This window comes from Aedes aegypti, chromosome 2, assembly GCF_002204515.2.
Source record: "Aedes aegypti strain LVP_AGWG chromosome 2, AaegL5.0 Primary Assembly, whole genome shotgun sequence".
NCBI classification, from domain to species: Eukaryota; Metazoa; Arthropoda; class Insecta; order Diptera; family Culicidae; genus Aedes; species Aedes aegypti.
Genome location: NC_035108.1, coordinates 433359278 through 433383370, shown reverse-complemented (window position 1 = coordinate 433383370; position 24093 = coordinate 433359278). Strand labels below are relative to the sequence as shown.

The 24093-nt window shown below is 36.2% G+C and overlaps 1 protein-coding gene across 6 annotated transcripts in view; it reads right to left on the bottom strand.

Moving 5' to 3' along the window:
* Positions 1-24093, bottom strand: part of LOC5575585 (disintegrin and metalloproteinase domain-containing protein 10) — a 290899-nt gene that overhangs the window by 229300 nt on the left and 37506 nt on the right. For 5 of the 6 annotated variants that reach the window (XR_002500943.1, XR_002500942.1, XM_021847790.1 and 2 more), the window contains exon 2: positions 21726-23260. Coding sequence is in view for 4 of the 6 variants with exons in the window: in XM_021847790.1 (XP_021703482.1) it covers positions 21726-21783 (58 nt within the window). In the remaining 2 variants the exon portion in view is untranslated. Of the gene's footprint in view, positions 1-21725; positions 23261-23437; positions 23690-24093 lie in introns of those variants that run through there. The other variant, XM_021847791.1, reaches the window with a different exon arrangement.

Here is a 24093-nt window from a genome sequence, read left to right as displayed (position 1 = left end):
CTTTTTTCAGCAAAATCAATAATTCGTTGATCTCTACCAGTGTACGTAATTAACTTTTCATTAAGTTAGCATGAATAAAGCATAAAATTGAAAATGACAGTTTGCGAAAATGATCACCATGTAAAGAAACAGGTTGAGGAATGGAAAAATTCAATATCTTCAAAAATTGGATCCACTAAATCAGAAGATGACGTCAATATTCTTACAGATCCAATTTATTGCAAATTCAAATTTTGGAAGCCAGCATAATACGCCCAATTGTAGAAAATTTTCTTAAAAATAAGAAGGTTTTATAAGAATAAACGGTTTTACGATTGAAAAACAATGCATGTTATGATGCATGATTTCAAAAATGAGCTCAATAGTTCACACATGAGCTTACAAAATATTTCAAACAATCAAAGTTTGCATTTTGGATTAGCTCCAGTGGATTGTTTAGTATTGACTTTTCCACCAGTATTGCTTAAACCTTCAAAAACTGTGAATATTTGTATGCAAAACTAAACTAAATAAAAATAAAATATTTTATGATAACCATTACACATCTCAACTGTTTTATTTTATTTGTATTCGAATAGCTAACGTATGACATATAAGAAGCTCTTTAAACTAAAGAATAGTTTTCAAGAATGTCCGGATTTATTGTGGTACAAATATTCATTAATTAAAGAAAACTTTCATTCCAATATATTTGATTGCTAAAATTTTCTGTGAAAATTTACCATAAGGATACCCTTTGCCGCTCATTTAACAGCATTTCAACATGTTAAATTATGACAAAAATCGGTTGATTTGTATGATAATGATAGGCCCAGGCCATTCACCGCTCATCTTAAGGATGAGGCCCTATATAAAGCACTAGTTGAAATTAATTTAGTTTCATTAGCTGGTTGTTATCATTGTACTCTAATACGACAACATATCAAAATTATATGAATTTTACTATAATAGAACTTACTCACATTTTGATATGCTACTACATGGTTATATCTTTTATTGCGTAAATTCGTTTCTTTTTCAAATAATAAAATGAGCGGAGAATGGCGTCCTTATGGTATTAAATTTTGATTCAAAACTTCGAGCTAAAAAATTTAAATAAAAGTTAAAAAAATGTGAAATAATTATTTCGAATCATTGCTAATCACTGAAAAAAAGGAAAATATTTTTAATAATTATTAAGTGTAGCGAAGAGAAAAATTAATCGGGGGATTCGCATAAATTTATGTGTAGACGATTTTCGCATACGGACGTTTGGCATAATGGACGTTTCGCATAAAGCAGTTTCATATAAGAACAAGTAGCATTTTAAAGAAGGCATATAGTTCTCTTTATGCCAAAACTTCCATTATGCGAAACGTCCACCCATAAATGTATGAGAATTGTCGTTATGCGAAAATAAATCGAATCAAAAATAAATCATTGAAGATATTCGAAGGAAAGTTGTTTTCCCAAAACCATAGATGCTCAATAAAAATATAATCAAACATAACACAACTTAGGGTGGTTTAAAGATTTTGAGCTTGAAAATTTAACCTCAAGACAATTTTCCCGGTATCCATATCAAATTCCCGGTTTTTCCAGTCTTTTTCCCGGTGGATTCAAATTCCCGTCTTTTTCCCGCTTTTCCCGGTTCGGTGGCCACCCTGCATTTTGTTTCCAACGATGAGCAATAAAGAGACACGATTACTTTTGAACTTCTTCCCGTCTTCGAATCTAAAAATTACGGAGAATTAAGAACATTTACATGAATAATTCATCCAATAGACACTAGAAAATATACTAATTACGTTGTAGAGTTTAGGTTATAATTATTATGCAGATGGATTCGTAATTGACTTCTGATGTAGGGTATGTTTGTCAAAAACAAACGTAAGATATTCCATCGTGTAAAAAATCTAATTCGGTTTTATATCTGTAAAACAAAACAATTTTTCTATCAATATGTTTCTATATATTTTCTAAAATATTTTTTCTACGAAAAAGTTTTGAACCAAATGTACTTTTAACCAAGGCATTATTTTTGGATCAATTCTTTGAGCTAGCAATTTTTTTGAAAATATTTTGGAGATCGTTTTTTTAACATCTTTAGAAATGCTGAGTGCAAGAAATATTATGTTATTTTTACTGAGAATCAATATTTTTATTTTCATGTTTTTCAACAAGTCTTTTTTAAATCCCAAACAAGAAGTCGTTCAAGTTTTATCATATAAGAAGGTTTTTTTTAAATATATATTAAGTTATAAAGTTACCTTACATGCTACATCGACTAGAAACTACTAAGAAAAAACGATGTATAAAAATTGGAAGCGACCGAAAAATCCATCGAGTTATCGAGTTGTGAAGAGTCTACTTCTTCTTTTTTGGCGTTACGTCCCCACTGGGACAGAGCCTGCTTCTCAGCTTAGTGTTCTTATGAGCACTTCCACAGTTATTAACTGAGAGCTTTCTATGCCAATTGACCATTTTTGCATGTGTATATCGTGTGGCAGGTACGAAGATACTCTATGCCCTGGGAAGTCGAGAAAATTTCCAACCCGAAAAGATCCTCGACCGGTGGGATTCGAACCCACGACCCTCAGCTTGGTCTTGCTGAATAGCTGCGCGTTTACCGCTACGGCTATTTGGGCCCCAATTGTGAAGAGTCTACTGTAATATAAAACTGGCTCCGTAATGTCTAATAGTGTTCGAGCCCATAAAAAAAGTTTATCTTAAACAGTTTTTTTTGTAATTGCAATTTGTCATTGACAACATCTGAACATTATGGGTTATTAGGAATCCTCGTGTATATATTTTAAATTAATACTTTTGACGAATTTTTACAATTTTTTTTCAATTTTATGATATTTTCAGCAAAATTTTAGGATTAGGCTAGATAAACAGAGTTCCCAATGACAGTTTTTGTGTACAGTTTTCTATTTTCAGATAAATCGTTTATAATTTTTCGTAAAAAAGATCACTTCAGTCAAATCGTTATTACACTTTTGAACTTGTGTTCGGGAAAAATAGTTAAATATATATGTTATGTAATAATTTCATTCAAAACGGTCCATGCATAAATAACTAAGTTCTAGCCTTCCAAAGTTGTCCCTTTTATATGGAAAATCGAAAAAATTTCAAATGTATTGTCCCATACTATTCAGATTTCCTTTGAATTTATGGACTTTTAAAATCGAAAAGTCGTAATTTCGGAACAGGTCCTACGATTCTCTTTATTTAATTTGGCTCACACGACTAAAACGAATGGCGAACACTGATTCGATGGAGATTTTTCCTGTGGGATCACCATGATAGTACATCGCATACAATAGAATAGGAAAACAGCATTTTACAAGCTTTGAAGAATTGAAAAATGTAAAAAGAAAGTTTATTGTTTTTCAGTTCAACAAGAATTGTCGCAATAGTTTTAAAACAATGAATTATATCAATTCTTTAAGCGTGGGCCACAATGGTTCGTCAACTTCAACTTTAACTGACAGCTCGGTTTGAAGCAAAGATTTTCAATCAAGAACCCATAAAGATGCATTGCGTTAAGATGAAACAGTTTGGAATTGGAACGAGTGTAGTTGTGTGAACTGTTAATAAAGAACTATGGAGGAAATCCCGGAGGATCTCCGAAAGAATTCCTAGAGGAGCTCCAAAGATTTAAAAAAAGAAATCTGAGGAACTTTGAAAGAATTGCTGGAGAATCCTTGAAGGAAATCTGAGGAATTCTCGATGGAGCTCCGAAGGAATTTCCAGCAAAAATTCTAAAAGAATTCCTGAAGGAACTCCGCATGACTATGAAGGAAATCCTGGAGATACTACGAAGCTAATCCTGGATGAACTCTGAAAAAAATAATGGAGGAATGCACGGAGCAAATATGAAGGAATTTCCGGAGGAACTAAGGAGAAATCCCCGGAGGAATTATTGTTAAAAATCCCGGAGAAATTCCTTGTGAAAACTTTAAGTGGAGTTCCTGGGAGACATCACCGGAGGAATTCCTGGAGCAAATCAAGGTAAGAATATGTGGAGAAAAATTCCGGAGCAATTTCTGGAGGAATGCCTAGACGAAATCTTCGGAGGTGCTTCCGGAGTAAATTCCCTGAGGAATTCCTGGAAGAAATCCCCAGAGGAATTTCTGAAGAAAATATCCGTAGAAACGCCTATTACAAATCCCCAGGGATATTCCTGGAGGAAATCTCCGGATAAATTCTCTAAGAAAGTTCCCAAAGAAATTCCTTGAGAAAGTCCGCGGTGGAATATATTAATGAATTTCTAGACGAAATTCCCAGGGGAATTCTTGGAAATCCCCTGAAGAATTCCTGGATAAAATCTCCGGAGGATTTTTTGGGGAAAATCCCCAGAGTAATTGTTGGAAAAAAAAATCTCTGGAGAAAATCCCCGGTAGAATTGGAGGAAATCTCTGGAAGATGTCTTGGAGCGAATCCCGAAAGGATTGCTAGAGGAAATTCCCGAAGGAATTCCTGGTGAACATCTGCAGAGAAATTCCTGGACGAAATCTCCGGGAGAATTCCTGAAGGCAAACCCCGAAGGAATGCCCCGAGAAAATCCCCGAAGATATTTGGAGCAAATCCACCGATAGATTCCTAGAGGAAACCCCGAAGGAGTCCCTGAAGAAAACCCACGAAATATTTTTTGGTGGAAACCCTCAAAAGTATTTTCAGGAGGATATCCCCAGAGGAATTTCTGAACGAAATCCACGAAGAAATTTCTGATAAAAATACCCGTTGGGTTTCCTGGAGGAATTCCTGAAAGGAACCCCCGGAGGAATCCTTGGAGGAAACATTCGGATGAATTCCTGGAGGAAATCCTCAGAGGAATTCCTGGAGAAAATCTCCGGAGAAATTCCTGGTGCAAATCCCCAGAGAAATTCCATAAAGAAATCTCCGGATAAATTCTCTAAGAAAATCTCCAAAGAAATTCCTGAAGTAAATCCACGGACGAATTTTTAAATGAACGTCTGGACGAAATCCTCAAAGGAATTCTTGGAAATCCTATGAAGAATTCCTGGATAAAATCTCCGGAGGACTTCTTGGGGGAAATCCCCGGAGAAATTTTTGGAAACAATATCTGGAGAAAACTCCCGGAAGAATTTCAGGAGGAAATCTCAGAAAGAATTCTTGGAGTGAATCTCCGGAGAGATTTATAGAGGAAATTCCTCAAGGAATTCCAGGAGATAATCCTCGGAGAAATTCCTGGTGGAAATCTCCAAAGAAATTCCTGGATAAAATCTCCGGAGAGATTACTGGAGGAAATCCCGGGAGCAATCCCCAAAGGAAACCCATGGAATAATTTTTGGGTGGAAGCCCTAAAAGCATTTTCTGGAGGAATTTCTGGCCGAAATCCACGAAGAAATCTCCCGCAGGGTTTCCTGGAGGAATTCCAAAAAGGAAACTAATCCATGCAGAAATTTCTAATGATTGCCTGGAGAAATAATCTCGGTTCCTCTAAAAAAGCATTAAGGAATTCTTATCGTTTCCAAGTAAAACAAATTTTTCAGTTTATTCCGCAAACAACTCTAATGTTTATTAAAAAATTGCTTCAGGGATTCTTCAAAGAATTCTTCTAAGATCATCTAAAAAATTCTTCCTGGAATTCTCCACTAATTCATACTCATTTTCAGTACACTGTATATAAATTTCCCTAAATCTTCTCTCCCTTTTTAGAAAATGATGTAGTTTATAGATGACCCCTATAGAAATTTTAGAGAAAATATTTAAAGAAATGGGGGATCATAGAACTATTTCTGAAGGAGCTTTTTGGAGGAGCTTGTAATTGTAATTGTGGAGTAAACCTTAACGAGTACAATTTTAGGATAAATCCCTGAAAAAAAAACTCGAGATATCAAGGCGTTAACTCCGGATTAAAGTTCTGAAGGATTTTTTTATGAATCTCTGGAGAAATTACTGAAAAAGTTTTGGAGGAACCCCTGAATGAATTCATCGAAGACTAGCGAGGAATTTTTACCTGGCATGAAAAAACCCACAACGTTGGTATTGTCACATTGCATTAACGCATCCGTCATCCTTTTTGAAGTACATAGAAGTTGAATTTGACGGACCATTGCGGCTCACGCTTTAGAATGAACCAGTTAAGATAGTTTTAATTGAGGTTTAGAACAGAAACTGCAATCTTTTACAGCTGACATCACTACAATTCACATTTTGTGAAAATTTGTAATACACTTTTGGCCATCTTTGAGCCACTGTGTGTCGTCGTCGTCGTCTGCGCCCGTTTGGATGTTGGTCGTTCATGATTCGTTACGCAGAGTGATTGCACAGCCAAAACCAATATAACCAGCGCGAGACATAAATGAAATTCACAACAGCGACAGCAAACCCAGGCGTAAAAAATGCACCTTGTCCATCCATTTCGATGGATGGTTTATTATATGAGAGGCCTGTCAGCTCCGAAGGCAGGAAAAAAGGAGATTCCATGACGAAGGACGCCAGTGACTACGCTGACTGGCCAAGGACAGATTCGCAATTTTGAAGATTTACACTCGGTTTGCTTCGAGGCTACTAGCTGCGCTGAGCTTGACGAGACCTACAATAATGCTGTCGAAATTGGACGATGACGGGTGCTGCTGACTGTGAATTCGTGGTAGCTCCGGTCGTATTTTACCAATTTAATTAATACTAAAATGGGTGTTGCACAAATTGCTTCTCGAAAGTAAGAGGATGGGAGGTATGTGGTGGATTTCCATTGTCAAGGATACGGAAGCGTGAAGGCGGGGTGTTGTTGCCGTCGATGCGGTTCCAGGGAGGCACGCGGAAGCAGATCGTTATAATTTCGAAGTCAATTAATTAGTAATAAGATATGGTTTGCGTTCCGGGGCTATTGGGAGTGATTGCTTTCAGGTTTTCATAGCTTTACGGTGCAATTTGTATGATTGCTAAAATGGAGAATTTTTATATTTATCGGTAAATTAATTTATATTTATATCAATCACGATATATAAGAAAAAAGGTTATTTTATAAAACACAAACCTCTTTATAACTCCTGCAATACTAGCTAACTGTTTCAGCATACTTCTACTTATTATACTTTTTCGAATAAAAAAGCTTAATATCCTGAAAAACATACTAAAACTTTCACCGCTCACCAAGTAATTAGTAGAAACCACCTCCAACGTTACTTATATTTCAATTCTCCATATGAACTCTGAGACTGGTTTCAGATTGGGCAATTTAATGTTTCTTCCAAACTGACATGCTTTGGTTTCAAACTTTGAACACAAAGCAAGTAAACGAAGTTCAATTATAACGAAATCTGTTGTGCTTGTCCCAAATTATACAAATAATTACGAATCCACTCCGACAGGGTGACGACCGTTGACAGCCGCCTTCCAAGGATTGTCAACCTCTAGAGGCGAACACCAATCAGCGAAAAGTTCAACATAATTCCCCGATCCAACGGCGCGCGGTCAAAGTCCCATTACCATACAAATTTGCTATGTTGACCCCTTTCTCTGTTGAGTTCTCAGCGGAAGAACACGCGGTCCCCAAAAAGTTTTAATATGCACTCGTTAAACTTTCCAGACGCTCGAAACCGGCGACCGTCAATCCGTCGTGTTTTACTTTCAGGCGTAATGAATTAAATTTCGGTGAGATTTTGCGCTCGCGAAGTTTTATCCAGCCAAAATCAGAATTAGCCCAAATATTAACCAACTCCAAGAGTCAACTAAAACGATTTGCGTCAATAATGTCCCATTTGCAATTGCAAAGAAAGAAAACTGTTTACATTCTACCACAATCAGTACTTGACGGAAGAAAGAGGCATTAACCGATAAAAAAAAAGCTCTGCCTCGACAATGATCAACCTCTATTAGTCATTTCCCGGTCTGGTGGTAAAACTGGCTGAATGGAATTGCACGCTAAAATGTACTCACACAACATCGGGCTCGAAGAACCCTCATATTTGTGTTCTGAGAAATAATACGAATTTTATCTACAGGGCCTTCCTTAGCCGAGTGGTTAGAGTCCGCGGTTACAATGCAAAGCCATGCTGAAGGTGTCTGAGTTCGATTCCCGATCGGTCCAGGATCTTTTCGTAATGGAAATTTCGAATTCGAATTCGATATACGAATGCGATAATGGCAACTTTGGCAAAGAAAGCCCTCAGTTAGTAACTGTGGAAGTGCTCGTAAGAACACTAAGCTGAGAAGCAGGCTCTGTCCCAGTGAGGACGTAATGCCAAGAAGAAAAAGGAGAATCTACAGAGATTCATTCACCACACAGTGCCATGTCTGATATTTACCGTGTGCTGTATGGTAAACGGTCTTTCTCTATTTTTGTTTGTGTTTACTCATTCAATACACAGCTAATGAATACGTGATAAGAATTAGTGAAACCGCAGTGCGCATCGTACCTTCGTACTGTGCGTACACGAATTCTCTCTGCTCTTGGAAGTTTTCTTAAAAACTACCTAAAGCAATAAAACAGTACTTTTCAGTGCTACAAAAAACAGTACTTTTCAGTGCTAAAATTAAAAACGGTACTTTTCAGTGCTACTAAAACAGTACTTTTCAGTACTATTTTTTCTACTATTGATCCCTTTACGATCCTTGTTTGGACCCGTGCCTTCGATTTTTCGTTGGACCCGTTGGCGAAAGCTAGCGGTGGTAATCCTTCTTGGACACCGTCTTGGGAAAAAACCTTTCGAAGGTCACGTCTTCTTTCGTTTATTGATTAAACATGGTATCAACAACTAACAAAAGGAAGGGTGAATCTCTGAATTCACTACTTCCTTCCAAAAAAGTGGGTTTTAAAACTGTCACTACACGTGGCAAGAATGGAAGAAAGGACGCTTCCCCGGAATGCAAACTTTCTTCCAAGGGTGAAATGAATAATTGTATCGAAATGAGCAATCAGTTCGATGCTCTAGACAAATTTTCCGAACACCAAATCGAAGCAGCCTCTAGCCCAGGCTCTTTGATTCAAGTGAGGAAGCAAAGAGTGCCGCCTATCGTGGTCAGTTGTTCCGAATTTGGGGGATTTAGGCAGGAGATCTTGAACTCCATTAGGGGAATTTTGCCGGAAACTCTTAAAGATCGTGAGCTTCTTCTCAAACATCTTGAAGAGAAGAAGCACAAATTTTTTACTTATGACGACAAAACTGAACGCTTGTTCAAAGTTGTCTTGAAAGGTCTCTCAAGTGACTATAAATCACCTGAAGAGATCAAAAATGGAATAAATGATTTACTTGGATTTTCCCCAGTCCAAGTAATCATTATGAAAAAGAGAACCCAATCTGGCATTGTTCGGAAAGGGCTTTCTCAAGAATTTTATTTAGTTCACTTTAACAAAAAAGATCCAAATAATATTAAAGCTTTAGAAAAAGCAAAACTTTTGTTTGATGTCCGTGTGACATGGGAACATTTCCAGAAACCTGGAGGAAATTACCAGAACCCCACTCAGTGCCGTCGGTGCCAAAAGTGGGGTCATGGTACAAAAAATTGTCGCATGGATGCTAAATGCATGATTTGCGGAGGTTCTTCTCACGCCAAAGACGTCTGTCCAGTGAAGGAAGATACCACTAAGTTCATATGCTGTAATTGCGGGGCTAACCATAAGTCCAATTTTTGGAATTGTCCTTCACGCAAAAAGGTCATTGAGGCTCGTGCCAGGCAGATGAAAGATAATATCCGTTACGATAACGGTCGTTTCCGGAATTTGCCTGGTAGAGTATCGAACAATGCTCATTTTTCAGTTAACGATCGCTTGATCATGAATCATACCCATCAGGAAGATCATAATCATGCTCATTCACAAACTAATTTTATTCCGTCGGGTAGCCGTTCGAATCTTTCTATTTCGAATGTATCTACCCACGGTAAATCCTTTGCCGATATCGTAGCAGGAAATTCTAACTCCTCCCCTGTTCGATCCATGGGTACCCATTCTACTTGTTTCAAATCAAATGGAAAAAAACCCTACCGCCACAGGTAACTCCGCTTCTTCGTCTACCGGAAATTCCAATGGGAAATCACATGACATGTCTGCCTCTGATTTTAATTTTCTAACTGAACAATTGAATCTAATGATTGATGCAATGTTCAAAGCCACCACTATGACTGAAGCAGTCCAAGTAGGTGTAAAATTTACAAATCAAATTGTTATTGGTTTACGTTTTTCTAATGGATCCAAATAATAATTTAAATATTTTAAATTGGAATGCTCGTTCTCTGAATGGTAAAGAGGACGAGCTGTTTAATTTTCTTACGGTTAATAACGTGCATATAGCAGTTATTACCGAAACGTATTTAAAACCTGGATCTAAACTCAAAAGAGATCCTAAATTTTTTGTTTATCGTAATGATCGACTTGATGGGGCATGTGGGGGAGTTGCAATCATCATTCATAGGCGTATAAAACATCAACTGTTTTCATCATTTGAAACTAAAGTTTTTGAAACTTTAGGTGTTTCTGTTGAAACACAGTTTGGTAAATATACTTTCATAGCTGCCTATTTGCCTTTTCAATGCTCTGGGCAGCAAGTTAATTTGCTCCAAACTGACTTGCGTAAATTGACTCGCAATAAGTCAAATTTTTTTGTCATTGGTGACTTTAATGCCAAACATCGGTCATGGAATAATTCTCAAAGTAATTCCAACGGCAGAATTTTATTTGATGAGTGCTCTTCAGGATATTTCTCAATTCAATACCCTGATAGCCCCACATGTTTTTCCTCTTCTAGAAATCCATCTACGATTGATTTGGTCTTAACCGACTCTAGTCATCTTTGTAGCCAAATGATTACTCATGCTGATTTTGATTCTGATCATGTCCCTGTTACATTTCAAATATTCCAAGAAGCGATTCTCAATCCTATCAGCTCCACTTTCAATTATTTACGAGCCGACTGGAATATATATAAAACGTATGTTGACTCCAATCTTGATGTTAACATTTCTTTAGAAACTAAACTTGATATTGACAATGCTCTTGAAACTTTAACAAATTCCATTGTTGAAGCCCGGAGCATTGCAATTCCAAAATGTGAAGTAAAATTTGAATCCGTGATTATAGACGATGATCTTAAACTCTTGATCCGTCTTAAAAACGTGAGGAGAAGGCAATTTCAACGCACTCGCGATCCTGCTATGAAAATTATATGGCAGGATTTGCAGAAAGAAATCAAGAAACGTTTTGCTCAATTAAGAAACAAAAATTTTGAAAATAAAATTTCTCAATTGGACCCTGGCTCTAGGCCCTTTGGAAATTATCGAAAATCTTGAAAAAACCTCAGAAGCCAATACCGGCATTGAAAGAGGAAAACAAATTATTACTAACTAATTGCGAAAAAGCTCAAAAACTTGCTATGCAGTTTGAAAGTGCGCACAATTTTAATTTAGGACTTACTAGTCCAATTGAAAATGAAGTTACTCAGGAGTTCGAAAATATTCTCAATCAAGAAAACGTTTTCGAAAATGCCTGGGAGACTGATTTGGAAGAAGTGAGAACTATTATTAAAAAATTCAAAAACATGAAAGCTCCTGGCGATGATGGAATTTTCTACATCCTCATCAATAAACTTCCAGAAAGTAGCTTATCATTTTTAGTTGATATATTTAACAAATGTTTTCAATTAGCATATTTTCCTGACAAATGGAAAAATGCTAAGGTTGTTCCAATTTTAAAACCAGACAAAAATCCTGCAGAAGCTTCTAGCTATCGTCCAATCAGTTTGCTTTCCTCCATCAGTAAACTTTTTGAAAAGGTTATTTTGAACAGAATGATGGCCCACATCAACGAAAATTCAATTTTTGCCAATGAACAGTTCGGATTCCGCCATGGACATTCGACCACTCATCAACTTTTACGTGTAACAAATTTGATCCGTTCCAACAAATCTGAAGGCTATTCTACTGGTCTTGCTCTTCTAGACATAGAAAAAGCATTCGACAGTGTTTGGCATGAAGGTTTGATTGTAAAATTAAAAAACTTTAATTTTCCAACATACATTGTTAGAATAATCCAAAGTTATCTGTCAAATCGTACACTTCAGGTAAATTATCAAAACTCCAGATCTGAAAGACTTCCTGTAAGAGCTGGTGTTCCTCAAGGCAGCATTTTGGGACCAATATTATACAATATTTTCACATCTGACTTACCTGAGTTACCTCAAGGATGTCAAAAATCTTTATTTGCGGATGACACAGGCCTCTCCGCCAAAGGACGAAGCCTGCGTGTCATCTGTAGTCGATTGCAAAAAAGTTTGGATATTTTTTCTTCATACTTGCAAAAATGGAAGATTTCTCCTAATGCTTCCAAAACTCAACTAATAATATTCCCACATAAACCAAAAGCTCTTTATTTGAAACCTTCAAGTAGACATGTTGTCACGATGAGAGGGGTTCCAATAAATTGGTCAGATGAAGTTAAGTATCTAGGGCTCATGCTAGATAAGAATTTAACTTTCAAAAATCACATTGAGGGCATTCAAGCCAAATGTAATAAATATGTAAAATGTCTCTATCCCCTTATTAATAGAAAATCAAAACTTTGTCTTAAGAACAAGCTTTTGATATTCAAAAAAATTTTCAGGCCAGCCATGTTGTATGCTGTACCAATATGGACTAGCTGTTGTAATACCAGGAAGAAAGCTCTGCAGAGAATTCAAAATAAAATTTTGAAAATGATTCTGAGGCTTCCTCCCTGGTATAGTACCAATGAGTTACATAGAATATCCAATGTTGAAACATTGGAACAAATGTCAAATACAATCATTAATAATTTCAGGCAAAAATCGTTACAATCTTCTATTGCCACGATTAATGCGTTATATTTTTAGGTAAAGTTAGGTTAAGTATATTTAAAACGGTTTTTTTTCTCTTATAAGCTGGTGAAATCAACTCACCTGTAAAAAAAACTGAACTGCTACGGCAAATGAAATGTAATATGTTGTTAACAAAATGTTAATTAAATCTTAAATTTGTTTTACCAAATTAGGATGATAGTGTTGTCAAATAACACAGAACACCTAGATATAAGAAATGAATGTAATGTTTGGAATGATACTAATAAAGAAATTCAAAAAAAAAAAAAAAAAAAAAAAAAAAAAAAAAAAAAAAAAAAAAAAAAAAAAAAAAAAAAAAAAAAAAAAAAAAAAAAAAGTGAAACCGCGAACACGGATAGCTCCTCGATTTGCAGCGATGGTCGCTGCTGATGTCGCCTCAACTAAGGCTGTGGCTGTTTATTTTCTTTTTTTTTTGTTCTGATAACATTGCATTGTGAAAAGGACGGAACGTACAATGCCGTTTGGGTTGTTGCTTTCCACTATTACGAATGGGGTGAGTTATAATAAGTGCAGGCATAGTTTATGCAGCTTCAGCGTGTGATGATTGTTACGTTAATTTAATATGTCAGTCTAGGCTTCTGTCTGATAGAAGTGGGTAGTGTCGAGCCACAACTTCAAACCACAAGAATAACTTTTTGTGGCGTTGTTGCCTTCCAGAAATGATACAACGTACCGTTTGGTTTGAGCCTGAATGCAAATCTACGTCCGTTCTAACCATTCTGTTTATTTATGATATAACTCATATTCTTTATGGAAATTTGCAAGCGTATTTTCACTAAGCACAAGCATTCATTTAGCAAATATACACACATGTAAGATGTACAAAACGGCCAAATATGTTAAACTTCATTACTATGAAAAAAATGAAGAATATTTTAAAATACTGTGCTTAAAAATCTAAAACACCTTAGTGTTGGTGGATGTTTTACGCAGACTTTTGTGGATTGTCAGAACTTAAAGTTTGCCAAAGTTTCACTTAAATCAAATGTTTGATGTTTTAAATTTATCAATTCATTTTTTGTCAAAAAGCGCATTTGATTTCACAGTTGAGTAAATATTTGGTAATGGTAGAAATAACCTACTAGTATTTATTTTCAATCGAAAGAACCAAACTAAGGAGGATGCCGTGCTGTTATTAGAATTCATAGTAAATCCGGAAATATTTTGGAATTGTATAAACAAAATCAACTCTGTGTATCTTAATTCAGATCTCAAATCAACAATGTTACTAATGGCCAGCGAATCTCCTACTAAGAATGCCTTCAAAATTATGCGTGAGACAAGGTCCATAGCTGATTCCTGGGGACATGGTATGGGGCAACTCTAGATGGGTCCAAAGACAAATCTGTATGACAGAAACTAAAACTCGCCAAAAACATTTTATTTCTAACTCGCAAAAAATAATGACATAACTCCAAACAAGCTTTTCCCAGGAATCCATCAAATATTTTCCCAAGGTTGTCGTCAAGAAACAAATAAAAATCTGACCAATAATACCCAAAGGAACTTGTCATTTATTCATCCATCAAAAAAGTCTCCATGTGGATCTTACAAGCAATACGCTGGGAATGGCAGGAACAATTTGCTGTAAATCTGTATAAATCCATTCAAAATCTCCTTATAGATCTCAATTGATCTGATAGATAGATCATGTTCATAGATCACGGACTTAGGCTAGTAATCAAAATAAAGCTTCTTCAAGAATCCGAATCAGTTTTTCCTGGAATTCGCCAAAAAAGCTATTTTTAATTATTGTGCCCATAATTTATTTGGACAAAACTGTGTTAGTTCAGCTTTGTACTAAACGCTAGAAATTTGTTCAAAATTTAAAAAAAAGTCTGCCTAAACTCATTTTTTTAAATTTACTAAAAACGTTATTTCAATGCACTGATTTTTTTTATTGAATTTCCAAAGCAACTGATCAATTATCGCTTCGATTCCATTAAGGATTCCTGAAAAGATGTCATGAAAAATGTGCCCTTACTTTTAATAGAAATTCAATCTTGCCAACAAACCCTAAGTACCTAAACACTTTTCAAGGATCTCAATCAGAGGCACGTCCCCATTCAAAACCATGGGTAAAACAAACGATTTTTTTTTTTCAAATTTATGGAATCCTTGTCAGCAAATAGAAACTGACTGTTTTCATGTTGGTCATTGATACAAGACTGAGAAAGCTTCAAGATAATTTATTAGATCAATTTCATAACTGATTTATTATTTGATCAAAATTTTAAGGATATAAATTTTGATCAAATAATAAATCAGTCAGCTTTGACAAAAACTAGCACAAACTGCGAAACTCAACATCCAATGATATTGTTCTATAATTTTCGTATTGAAAATTCAAAGTGTTGAAAATCTATCTAATTGGTTTCTTCGCAGTTTTAGAATCTGTCCATTGGTTTCTTCGCAGTGGAATAAAGACTCCAGAAGTAGCTTAACAGAATTTATAGGAAGAAGCTACTGATTTCTGTATTGTCATGGATCGGAAGTATGTAAAAAGTAGGCATGAACAAAATGTATCGAAAAGTTTTTGTGCGTTCACCTAATTTAAGCAAAAAAGTCGTTCTGTATAATTCTTGCAGCTGAAATATCATTGGAAAATATGTTGATATTGATATCAACTCAGTTTGACTTGCTATTCATAGCAGTGGTTCAAAGTGGATATCATCGAATCTAGAAACATCCGGACTAATTGTATAATTATTTAACACGCTAAAGTTTCTTTATAAATGATTCAACGTAGAGAAACTCATGGGTATTAGCGTCTTATAATTTTGAAGAATTCAATATCTTGGATAAATGTTCACGTCAATTCAACCAAGAACTTCTAGACAGTATGCATTGAGAGTTCTGTAGGAATGCCGGCCATCGCCTGCAGCACAACGCTCGTGCTGTTTATAACAAGCAAGCTTTGTGGATGCGGATGCGTACACAGCTAAACAATTTTGTAAATTTCATTATTTTCATGTAGGGTAGGTGTACCAGTTGTGGCCATAGTGGTTCCCTATTTCGCCGTGATATCTTGAACGCCTACACATTTTGAAAAATCTTTTGTGTTTTAGCAATAAAGTAAAGGATAAATCTTGATGTTGAAACATTGAAAAAGATTAAAAATATAAAAGTTATCCAAATTTTGCATATGGCCAAATAGGGAACCACTATGACCATAACTGGTACACTTCCCCTACATATTTGGAGCATGAAAATAAATTGAAGAAAATGTCAACAACCAATCTCTTAAGGACTGTTCATTTTATAAAGTGGACACTTTGCACATGCAATATCTTTTTAATTTATCAATGAAATCGAAATCGGTTTTCTGTACATCGTTTGAATAGTATTGTACAATGTTGTGGTAATGAAAAAGTTACCAAAATAATTAAATTTCACGCTTATAAGCTATAACGTTTAGAACGGTTGATTTTTGGAGGTTATCAAAATGATCAATTTGATTTGATTTTTGGAGGTTATCAAAATGATTTTTAGAAATTGGCTAGAAAATTCGACATTCTATATTTTGTATTTAAAAAAAAGACTTGTTCTTCGAAAGCATCATCCGTTAGAACCCTGCTAAAAATATCCAGTGATTTTTTTAACAACCATTTACCAGATATCAAAAAATCATTTTTCATCGATTTTTTTAGAGACAAATATTTTAAATTTAATTGGAACTCACACAAGTAAAATTTTAAGTCTAGTACACGACATTGAAGACGGCCTTACAGTTGAGGTCGAAATACGCGTATCTGTCAAAGGATACAAACTCTAGTGGAATTAAATGGTATAGTACTAAATTCGTTTTTTTCATCTACTTAAAATTTTAAGGTTTAAAGTACGTCCTGGCGGAAGTACTAATATAGTATTAATATGAAAAGTACCCTACGCCTAAATATCCACGTCCTGTTTTAAGCACAATAGAAAAACAAATGCTTTATTTTCAGTAGACCTCTCAAAGCACAATAACAATCATCAAAATTGGGAACACTGCTTCAATGAAATTGAATGTATTTTCCTTGTATTATTTTCGAAATGTGTTATTCTGAGATTACCCATCAAAATATTTGGAGAAAAATGCTTACAATTTGTTCTCGGTCGTTAAATATGCGTGGATGATTTTAAACTCATGGAATTTTTCAATGAAACGACCATAAAGAGTAACATTTGTACCTAAGAATGCGGTTAAAACTCAAGATTTAGATCTCTTTCATACATATATAGTTTCTTCAGAAATCTAAACCAATTTTTAACACGATTTTGCTTTATTTTTTATTTTTTGCTGGGAGCAAAAGGATGGTGTATCAGCACATTTGGCCAAAAGTATTAAATCACTAAAGTGATCTAATGTCAGAAATTGATGGAATATTATTGATGTTTTTTTAAAGCTCTACCTTTAATAGACTAGTAAAGTATACCAGCATGCAAGTTGTTCAAAAAAAATAAAGTATTTTTCATGCGAAAGATAATGCTTATCTTTGACGAACAGTTTTTCTTTGGAGTTTTTGGAAAAACTATTTAGTTCTTCAACCAAAAGTATTTTTTACGTTTTTATATTTTCGTAACATTGTAGGATACTAGTTGAACGATGCACAGAAAACCGATTACGATTTTATAAAAAAAATAAAAAAGATATAGCATAAACAAGATGTTCACTTTATAAAATGAACAGTCCTTATTTTATAATCGAATGAACTTTACACGACATGTAACATTTAAGCATCTTTAGTTGAACATTAAACACGATCCTGTAACAATGGATGAATGTGGTTTATTTTTACTGTATTCTTTAGTTTACGCTACATTGACATTTAAATATTTTCATCAGTGTATACTCGGTGTTAGGTTAATCCATGAATTGTTCTAAGGTTTCTTTAGGAAGCTCTTGTTAGTTCTCTATGCATATTCTAGTTATTTGTTGAAAAATACTTCCAGGAATGCTGATTGCTTTCATCCAAGAATATCTACAAATGGCTGTACAAATTCTGTAAGAATGATGTCACTTCGTGATAGATTAGGGGCCGGGGTTTTTTGTCAAGCCTCCTAACCTATTAACTGAAAGAGACGTTTTTTTGAACCCCCTCCTTTCTAATTACGTAACGCTCAATCAAGACACCGTCCCTCATTTTTCAAATTTATTATAAAAAATTGATGAACTAAAATGCGTTACGTAAGTTATGTACGATGTTTTATGATTAGTTTTATTCGTTATACATTACTCAATACAAAACATATCCTTTGGGACTACGGATATGCTCATGAAAAATGGATCAGTCACCAATCCTGTTTTGAGATTGTTTCTGTGGGCCTTTTTGAGGCTTACCATGTTCAAAATAGATATAAATAATACGTGATCATTATTACAGTAATAAAAATTTTAACAAAAACAATCACTCAATTTTGGCACGATTCGATTTTGGCAACATAACATATTTTGACATGATGCCAAAATGTTCTGTAGATATTCTGAGATTCAACGGAATCTCAGAATATCTACGAGATATACAACTCCTATGAAAATCCTAGAAAGTAGAGGAAAATCCCAGAACTTCCACTTGTATCGAAGAATACCCGTCAGAAGTCCCAGATTATTGTTATTCATTGGGGCTTTCAGCGCTGGTTCACCTCTATACATATAGAAAAACCATCAGAACCTCTGAGTTATCATATAAATCTTTCTTACTATTCAATAAAAATAATATCAAGATTCATACCGCAGTCTCTTAACTCTCGTAGTTTTCTAAGGATAACTATCGAAATACCAGCATTTTTACATAAATCATATGAGTTTCTAAATAAAAAAAAAAATTTAACAACTACCGAAAAGCTAAACATTACATATACTTTGCAATTGGATTAAATAGACAAATTGATGTGAAGTTTTGCGAAAAAGTTACACGTCTTCTCAGTGAGAATCGAACTCACGACTCGCTGACCTCTAGTTAGGGCGCGTTACCCCTACGCCATGAGAGGACTCATGAACGCAGAAGTTACCCTGAATTCGATTTCAGCTCAATAATCACGTGGTCCTTTTTCACAAAGTGCACCTCTTTCGGAAGAATTAGATGCCCATCCAAACACAACGCTTTCTATATATATGCAATGCCTAGCCCGAGAGCGCATAGTTTTTTTTATGTATTGAAATAGCACACTACACTAGCCAGCAACTGCGCTGGTTGAGGTTATCATTTTTTTAGCGACTACATATATTGTTTTAAAGATTTCTACACGCGTTATCCTGGGAGTCAGTCTAATAATATTTCCAGAGATGTTCCAGCACTCCTCAATAAATTCGTCCCATGATTGCTCATTGATTTTTTCCAGTGATTCCACCAGAGGGTTTTCAAGAATTTCTTCGTAATTTCCTGCAGGATATTATCCAGGAATTCGTCTAATATGTTTACTATTGTTGGCCAAGTAACGTATCTTCTTCTTCTTTCTGGCGTTACGTCCCAACTGGGACAAACGTTACGTCCCAACTGGGAATAGAGAAAATTTCCTTTACGAAAAGATCCTCGACCAGCGGGATTCAAACCCACGACCCCCAGCATGGTCATGCTGAATAGCTGCGCGTTTACCGCTACGGCTATCTAAGCCCCGTAACGTATCTAGAGAATCTTAAAAGACTATACCAAAAAGGTTTACAGAATCTCATAATAAATCGAAGGTATTCTAAATTGTGATAGTACACCTAAAGTTCTTGAGATCGCGGAAAAGCGCTGTTAATATTTAAAAAAAAACCAGGACTTGTAGTTGTCAGACAATAAAATAATCGTGACTTAAATCTGAATTCAGTGACTAACATAATCAAAATAGTGACCAATTAGTGACTAATAAGTGTCTTCAAAACTACAAGTAAAAATGTCTAGAAACGAAAATAGATATTAAAATGTAGTGAACAGTAGCAATTTGAAATGAAGTAAAATTTATTTTTATTCTTTTTTTATGCTTATTTTAATTATTTTATAACAGTTATCCGACCGGTATTCAACTTGAAAACCAAAAACAGGTTCTAATTAGAAATCAAATCACTTATCCGGCGAATTTCCTGAATGTTTCTGTCGAAATGTTTAAGGGTAAATGTTCGATAGTGATTGTAGGCGGATTTCATTGATATTTTTTGGTTAAATTTTGGGAGCTTTTGGTGGAACTCCTGACAGAAACAAAAAAAGGAATTGCCAGATAAATTAGAAGCAAAATTCTCGATCAATTCAATCTTTCATTTCTTATGAAAGCTCCATGGCTGCATAGAATCTCAACAAATCAAATCAGATGAGTTTTGTGCATTACTAATTGTTAACCAATCCTCTGCGTATGCGAAAAATTAGATGTGGAAAGACTGAATGTTTCAATAATTCCAAAAGAATCATATAACTATTGATATTCAATTAATATTAATCAGACACGAATGCCATGACAAATGGTAAAGTGTCTTAAATAAAACATAATACTAATAATAATAATAAATATGAAGCAACAATGCTTGTTGAAGTAATCCTGACAAAAACGTGTTATGGTTATAAATGAAATTGATCAAAGTTTTGGGAAAGAAGGGTTGCAGCGAATACATGTTTGCTCAAAAGTTCAAGTTTTCAATTAACTTCCTGAAGTATAATTAAAGAAAACTAACTGAACTGAAGTTTTACTGAACTCCTAAATAAAATTTAACCGCCAGTCTTGGGAAAGTTCACGAAAAGTTCTTTTGATTATGGAATTTCTGAGTACCTGACAAAAATGACATAATCTGCGGAACATTATGGGTTTGTTGTTGGAGATTGAGAAGCTTACCCAGCCTGAATTTGAATTGAATTGAAATTGAAAAATAATCTATCTCTAGTCTCGGGTTGATAATTGCGAATGTGAAGATAAGCCTTATTTAAAACGTCTGTATTCGTGAAAACTTGCAATTAATAACTGTAAATGTGCTCTTAGGAAGCTTTGAGCTGATTAGCATAATCCATTTTATTTTAGATGTAATTTAACCAAGTAGTAGAAAAATAAAGTCCCTTATTTTGATTTTTGCAAAAGAATCGTTGAAAAAACGATCAACCATCAACTGATGGATAATGCATTTCGTACTTGCTACTCCGTGGTCAATCAAGATAGTGGTATTTCACAGAGAAACACTCAGATGGAGCTTGGTTTTCCTATGTTTACTATCTTTAATGTACAACACTTCCGCGAATATTTCTAGATTGATAACGGCGCCGGCTGCGTCCTTATGTCCATCGGGGGAGAAGAGGGAATGTTAATTAGGTAGCCATTGTTACTTGAAACCCGGACAATTTCCTGCATTTTCTACAGCTACATTGGAAGTAGGAGTGTTTTGTTAGTGATGGATGTGGTATTCGATCGTAAGGATACTACTGGAGCAGGGCTGGAATTCACAACCTCCTGCTTGGGAAGCAGTAGCGATAGCCATTAGACTATCAACCCCGTCTTTTGATTTTTGTAAAACTTGAAAAATCCGACAAAAACTCCAAAGATCCAAAGGGCTACCCCAGAATTTCACAATACATGACCTTTACACAGAATTTACCCTAAAAAATATACTATTTCCTTCTTGAATTTTCTTTGAAATAGATACTTTGCAGACATCCTACCATGCAACTAAAAACAGAGTATATTGAGTCAATCAAACGGTTGCCCCCGAGTGACCTCTCTAGATTGACACAAAACTAACCAGTGATCTCATACATTACGACAGAATCAACAAATTGCGCAAACATCTATCTGTTAGCAAAAAATTCTGTTTTCCATCTCGTCTGTGGTAACGATTGGGCTCTCCCCCATTCGCAACAATAACCATCATCCCGTTCACAATCTGGCATCAACTATCGATTCGACGCCTTCCAAATTTGAAACATCGTTAGGTATCCCCACACACAAATAAAACCGAGAAAAAAAAAAACGCAAACTTACCACTTTCGATGTCGATGACGAGAAGAGTGAAAACGATTAATCCACATTTTAGAAACATTTTCCAAACACCACCACCGCCGCCCCCTGGCTGGCCTCTGCCGACGAGACACGGTCTCTTCTCCTCTCCGTCGATCAGCGCCAATCAGCCAAAACAGACCCGGGCCCGCGTTTGGTGGCCGAACTAGAGGTTGAACGACGACGACTGATTCGCTATAGTGAAGGTTGGTGAATTTTTCTTTTTTCCTTCTCCGGCACCGAGGAGCAATCGAACATGAAATAATAAACAACCGCGCACTCGTTGCTGCATGCACTCACTTATTTTTGCGGGACCGTTTCCCTAGTAGGTACACCAAAACTTCTCTACCGAGCTGCTATTGTATCGAACTTAATTGGCTCTTCTCGCGAATGGATACACTCCTGCTTGGTAAATTTTCGGGGGAACTTTTGGCCTAGCACTTATACTTCTACTTCTTCCAAATTGGAGAGGGGGGTATTTGTTTTTGACATCCGTTGGTTCACAAAATCCAGGGCACTCGAGTGCGATTTGAATTTCTGGTCTGTTGAACCGTCACCGTAGTCCTCGAAAGCGTAGCTATGGTCTTCGTCATAGCGGCGTCATCGTCGACGTTCTACTCCGGAACCATTCACTCCCGTCAACACAACAGCCCCATGAATCCAACAGGGGGCTTGGGGACAATTCACGATTCTCTATTGAACTGATAACGACTGTGGGGGTTCTTCGGAACACCACATCAGCGACGCGGACGCGGACGACGACAAACGAATGAATGAATTATCACCATTGCATCCGTGCGACTGAATCACGGCGCATTCGAGAGCTTCCCCTTTGGTTGACGGCTAGTCTGGACTGGATGATGGATTTTATTTATGTATTGCGATTTTTTGCGCCGAGTCTGACGAGGTGTTTTGCACTAGGTTCCACTCCGTGTTCTCTATTGGAGCGGATTGATTGGAGAGCATTTATCTTTTCGCTTTCCGTACATATTATGAACACAATCCAAATCGAAACGAGCTCTTGGGGAAAGATTTTTGCCAAACACTACTAACGCTATCACTTGGCGATTAGGCAAATCGAGGCTAACTTTCTGCGGAAACACTTGGATCACTTTTCCTTTCTTCGTGAATATTCAAACACTTCACACATGCACTTTCACTTTCATCTGGGGGACCAGCTCGACAGCTGGGCAGTTAGATTTTCAAATTCGATTCCATAAAGAGGGCTTTTTCGCCAGGGTTGGCGACCTACACTAATTTTACACTACCGACCTAGCAATGCTACTTCGCGGCAAGCTGAGCTAATCGTGTGGCGTTGAATCGCTCATTCAGCGTGTCTACGAAGACTGCGAACAAAGACACAGCACATCAGCATCCGTCGGTTTGGTCGGTCGCTTCTCTCGCTTCCAACAACAACAGGATCAGATTCATCTGATAAAACAACTCCCACCAACACACTGTCACCAGAACACACTTGGTCGGGGTACACTTTGTGTGGGATGTATCTTCCAGTGGAGATCCTGAAAGGAGAATTTAAGAAAAATAAAGACACAATTAGTACTTTGCTTGCATCTACGCATTTAGATTCTAATTTTAAGGAAATTTTATTTAGTATTTTATCTAATAGATTTGAATTGAATCACATTTGATCAAAATATACAACTATATAGTTTAATTATAATCATAAGAATAAATACCAGCTGACTATTATAGTTCACAGATCACTGAAGCACTAGAATCCTGATCCTTTTCCACCGTCCTTCACTGTGTAACGACTCAGTCCAAATCAAGGAATGCACTTCCATTTCAACTAATAATCCCCTGTTATTAAAATTCAAGTTTCCAAACCCGTCACAAAATTTTTCACCAATATCCGCCGTGTTCGACAACAAGATTCCTCCTATAGGGTAGAGTTCGTTCCTTTGTTATCGCCGTCGTGCACGTTCCCAGTGTGCTATACTGGTCCACGGATTGAAAAGTTGTTGAGAGTATCGGGCCCATTGCGCAGGTCCTGAGAAGAGCCGGAGAGCGTCCGCTACTGGAACGATCCTGGCACCCATACAGCCTCACGTGAAAGGGAATTGAACTGCCAAAACATCAACCGAACCCACACGGACGCAACTGGAGGGTAATCACTTGCAGTAGAAGCAGAAGCATGCTGCTTCAGTGTTCAGAAAGCTGGAAAGATAAACTAGCGGTCATATGTTTTGCTTCTTTCACAGGACTTGGTTGGCACGGGGAAGTTGGAGGAGGATCAGGGGGAAGTCGATGTAGGCTGGCAGGGTATGTTGAAGGACGTCGTCGTCGCTGCGTTGCATTGTTATTGTCGGATACTTCTCTCCCCTTCATGCAT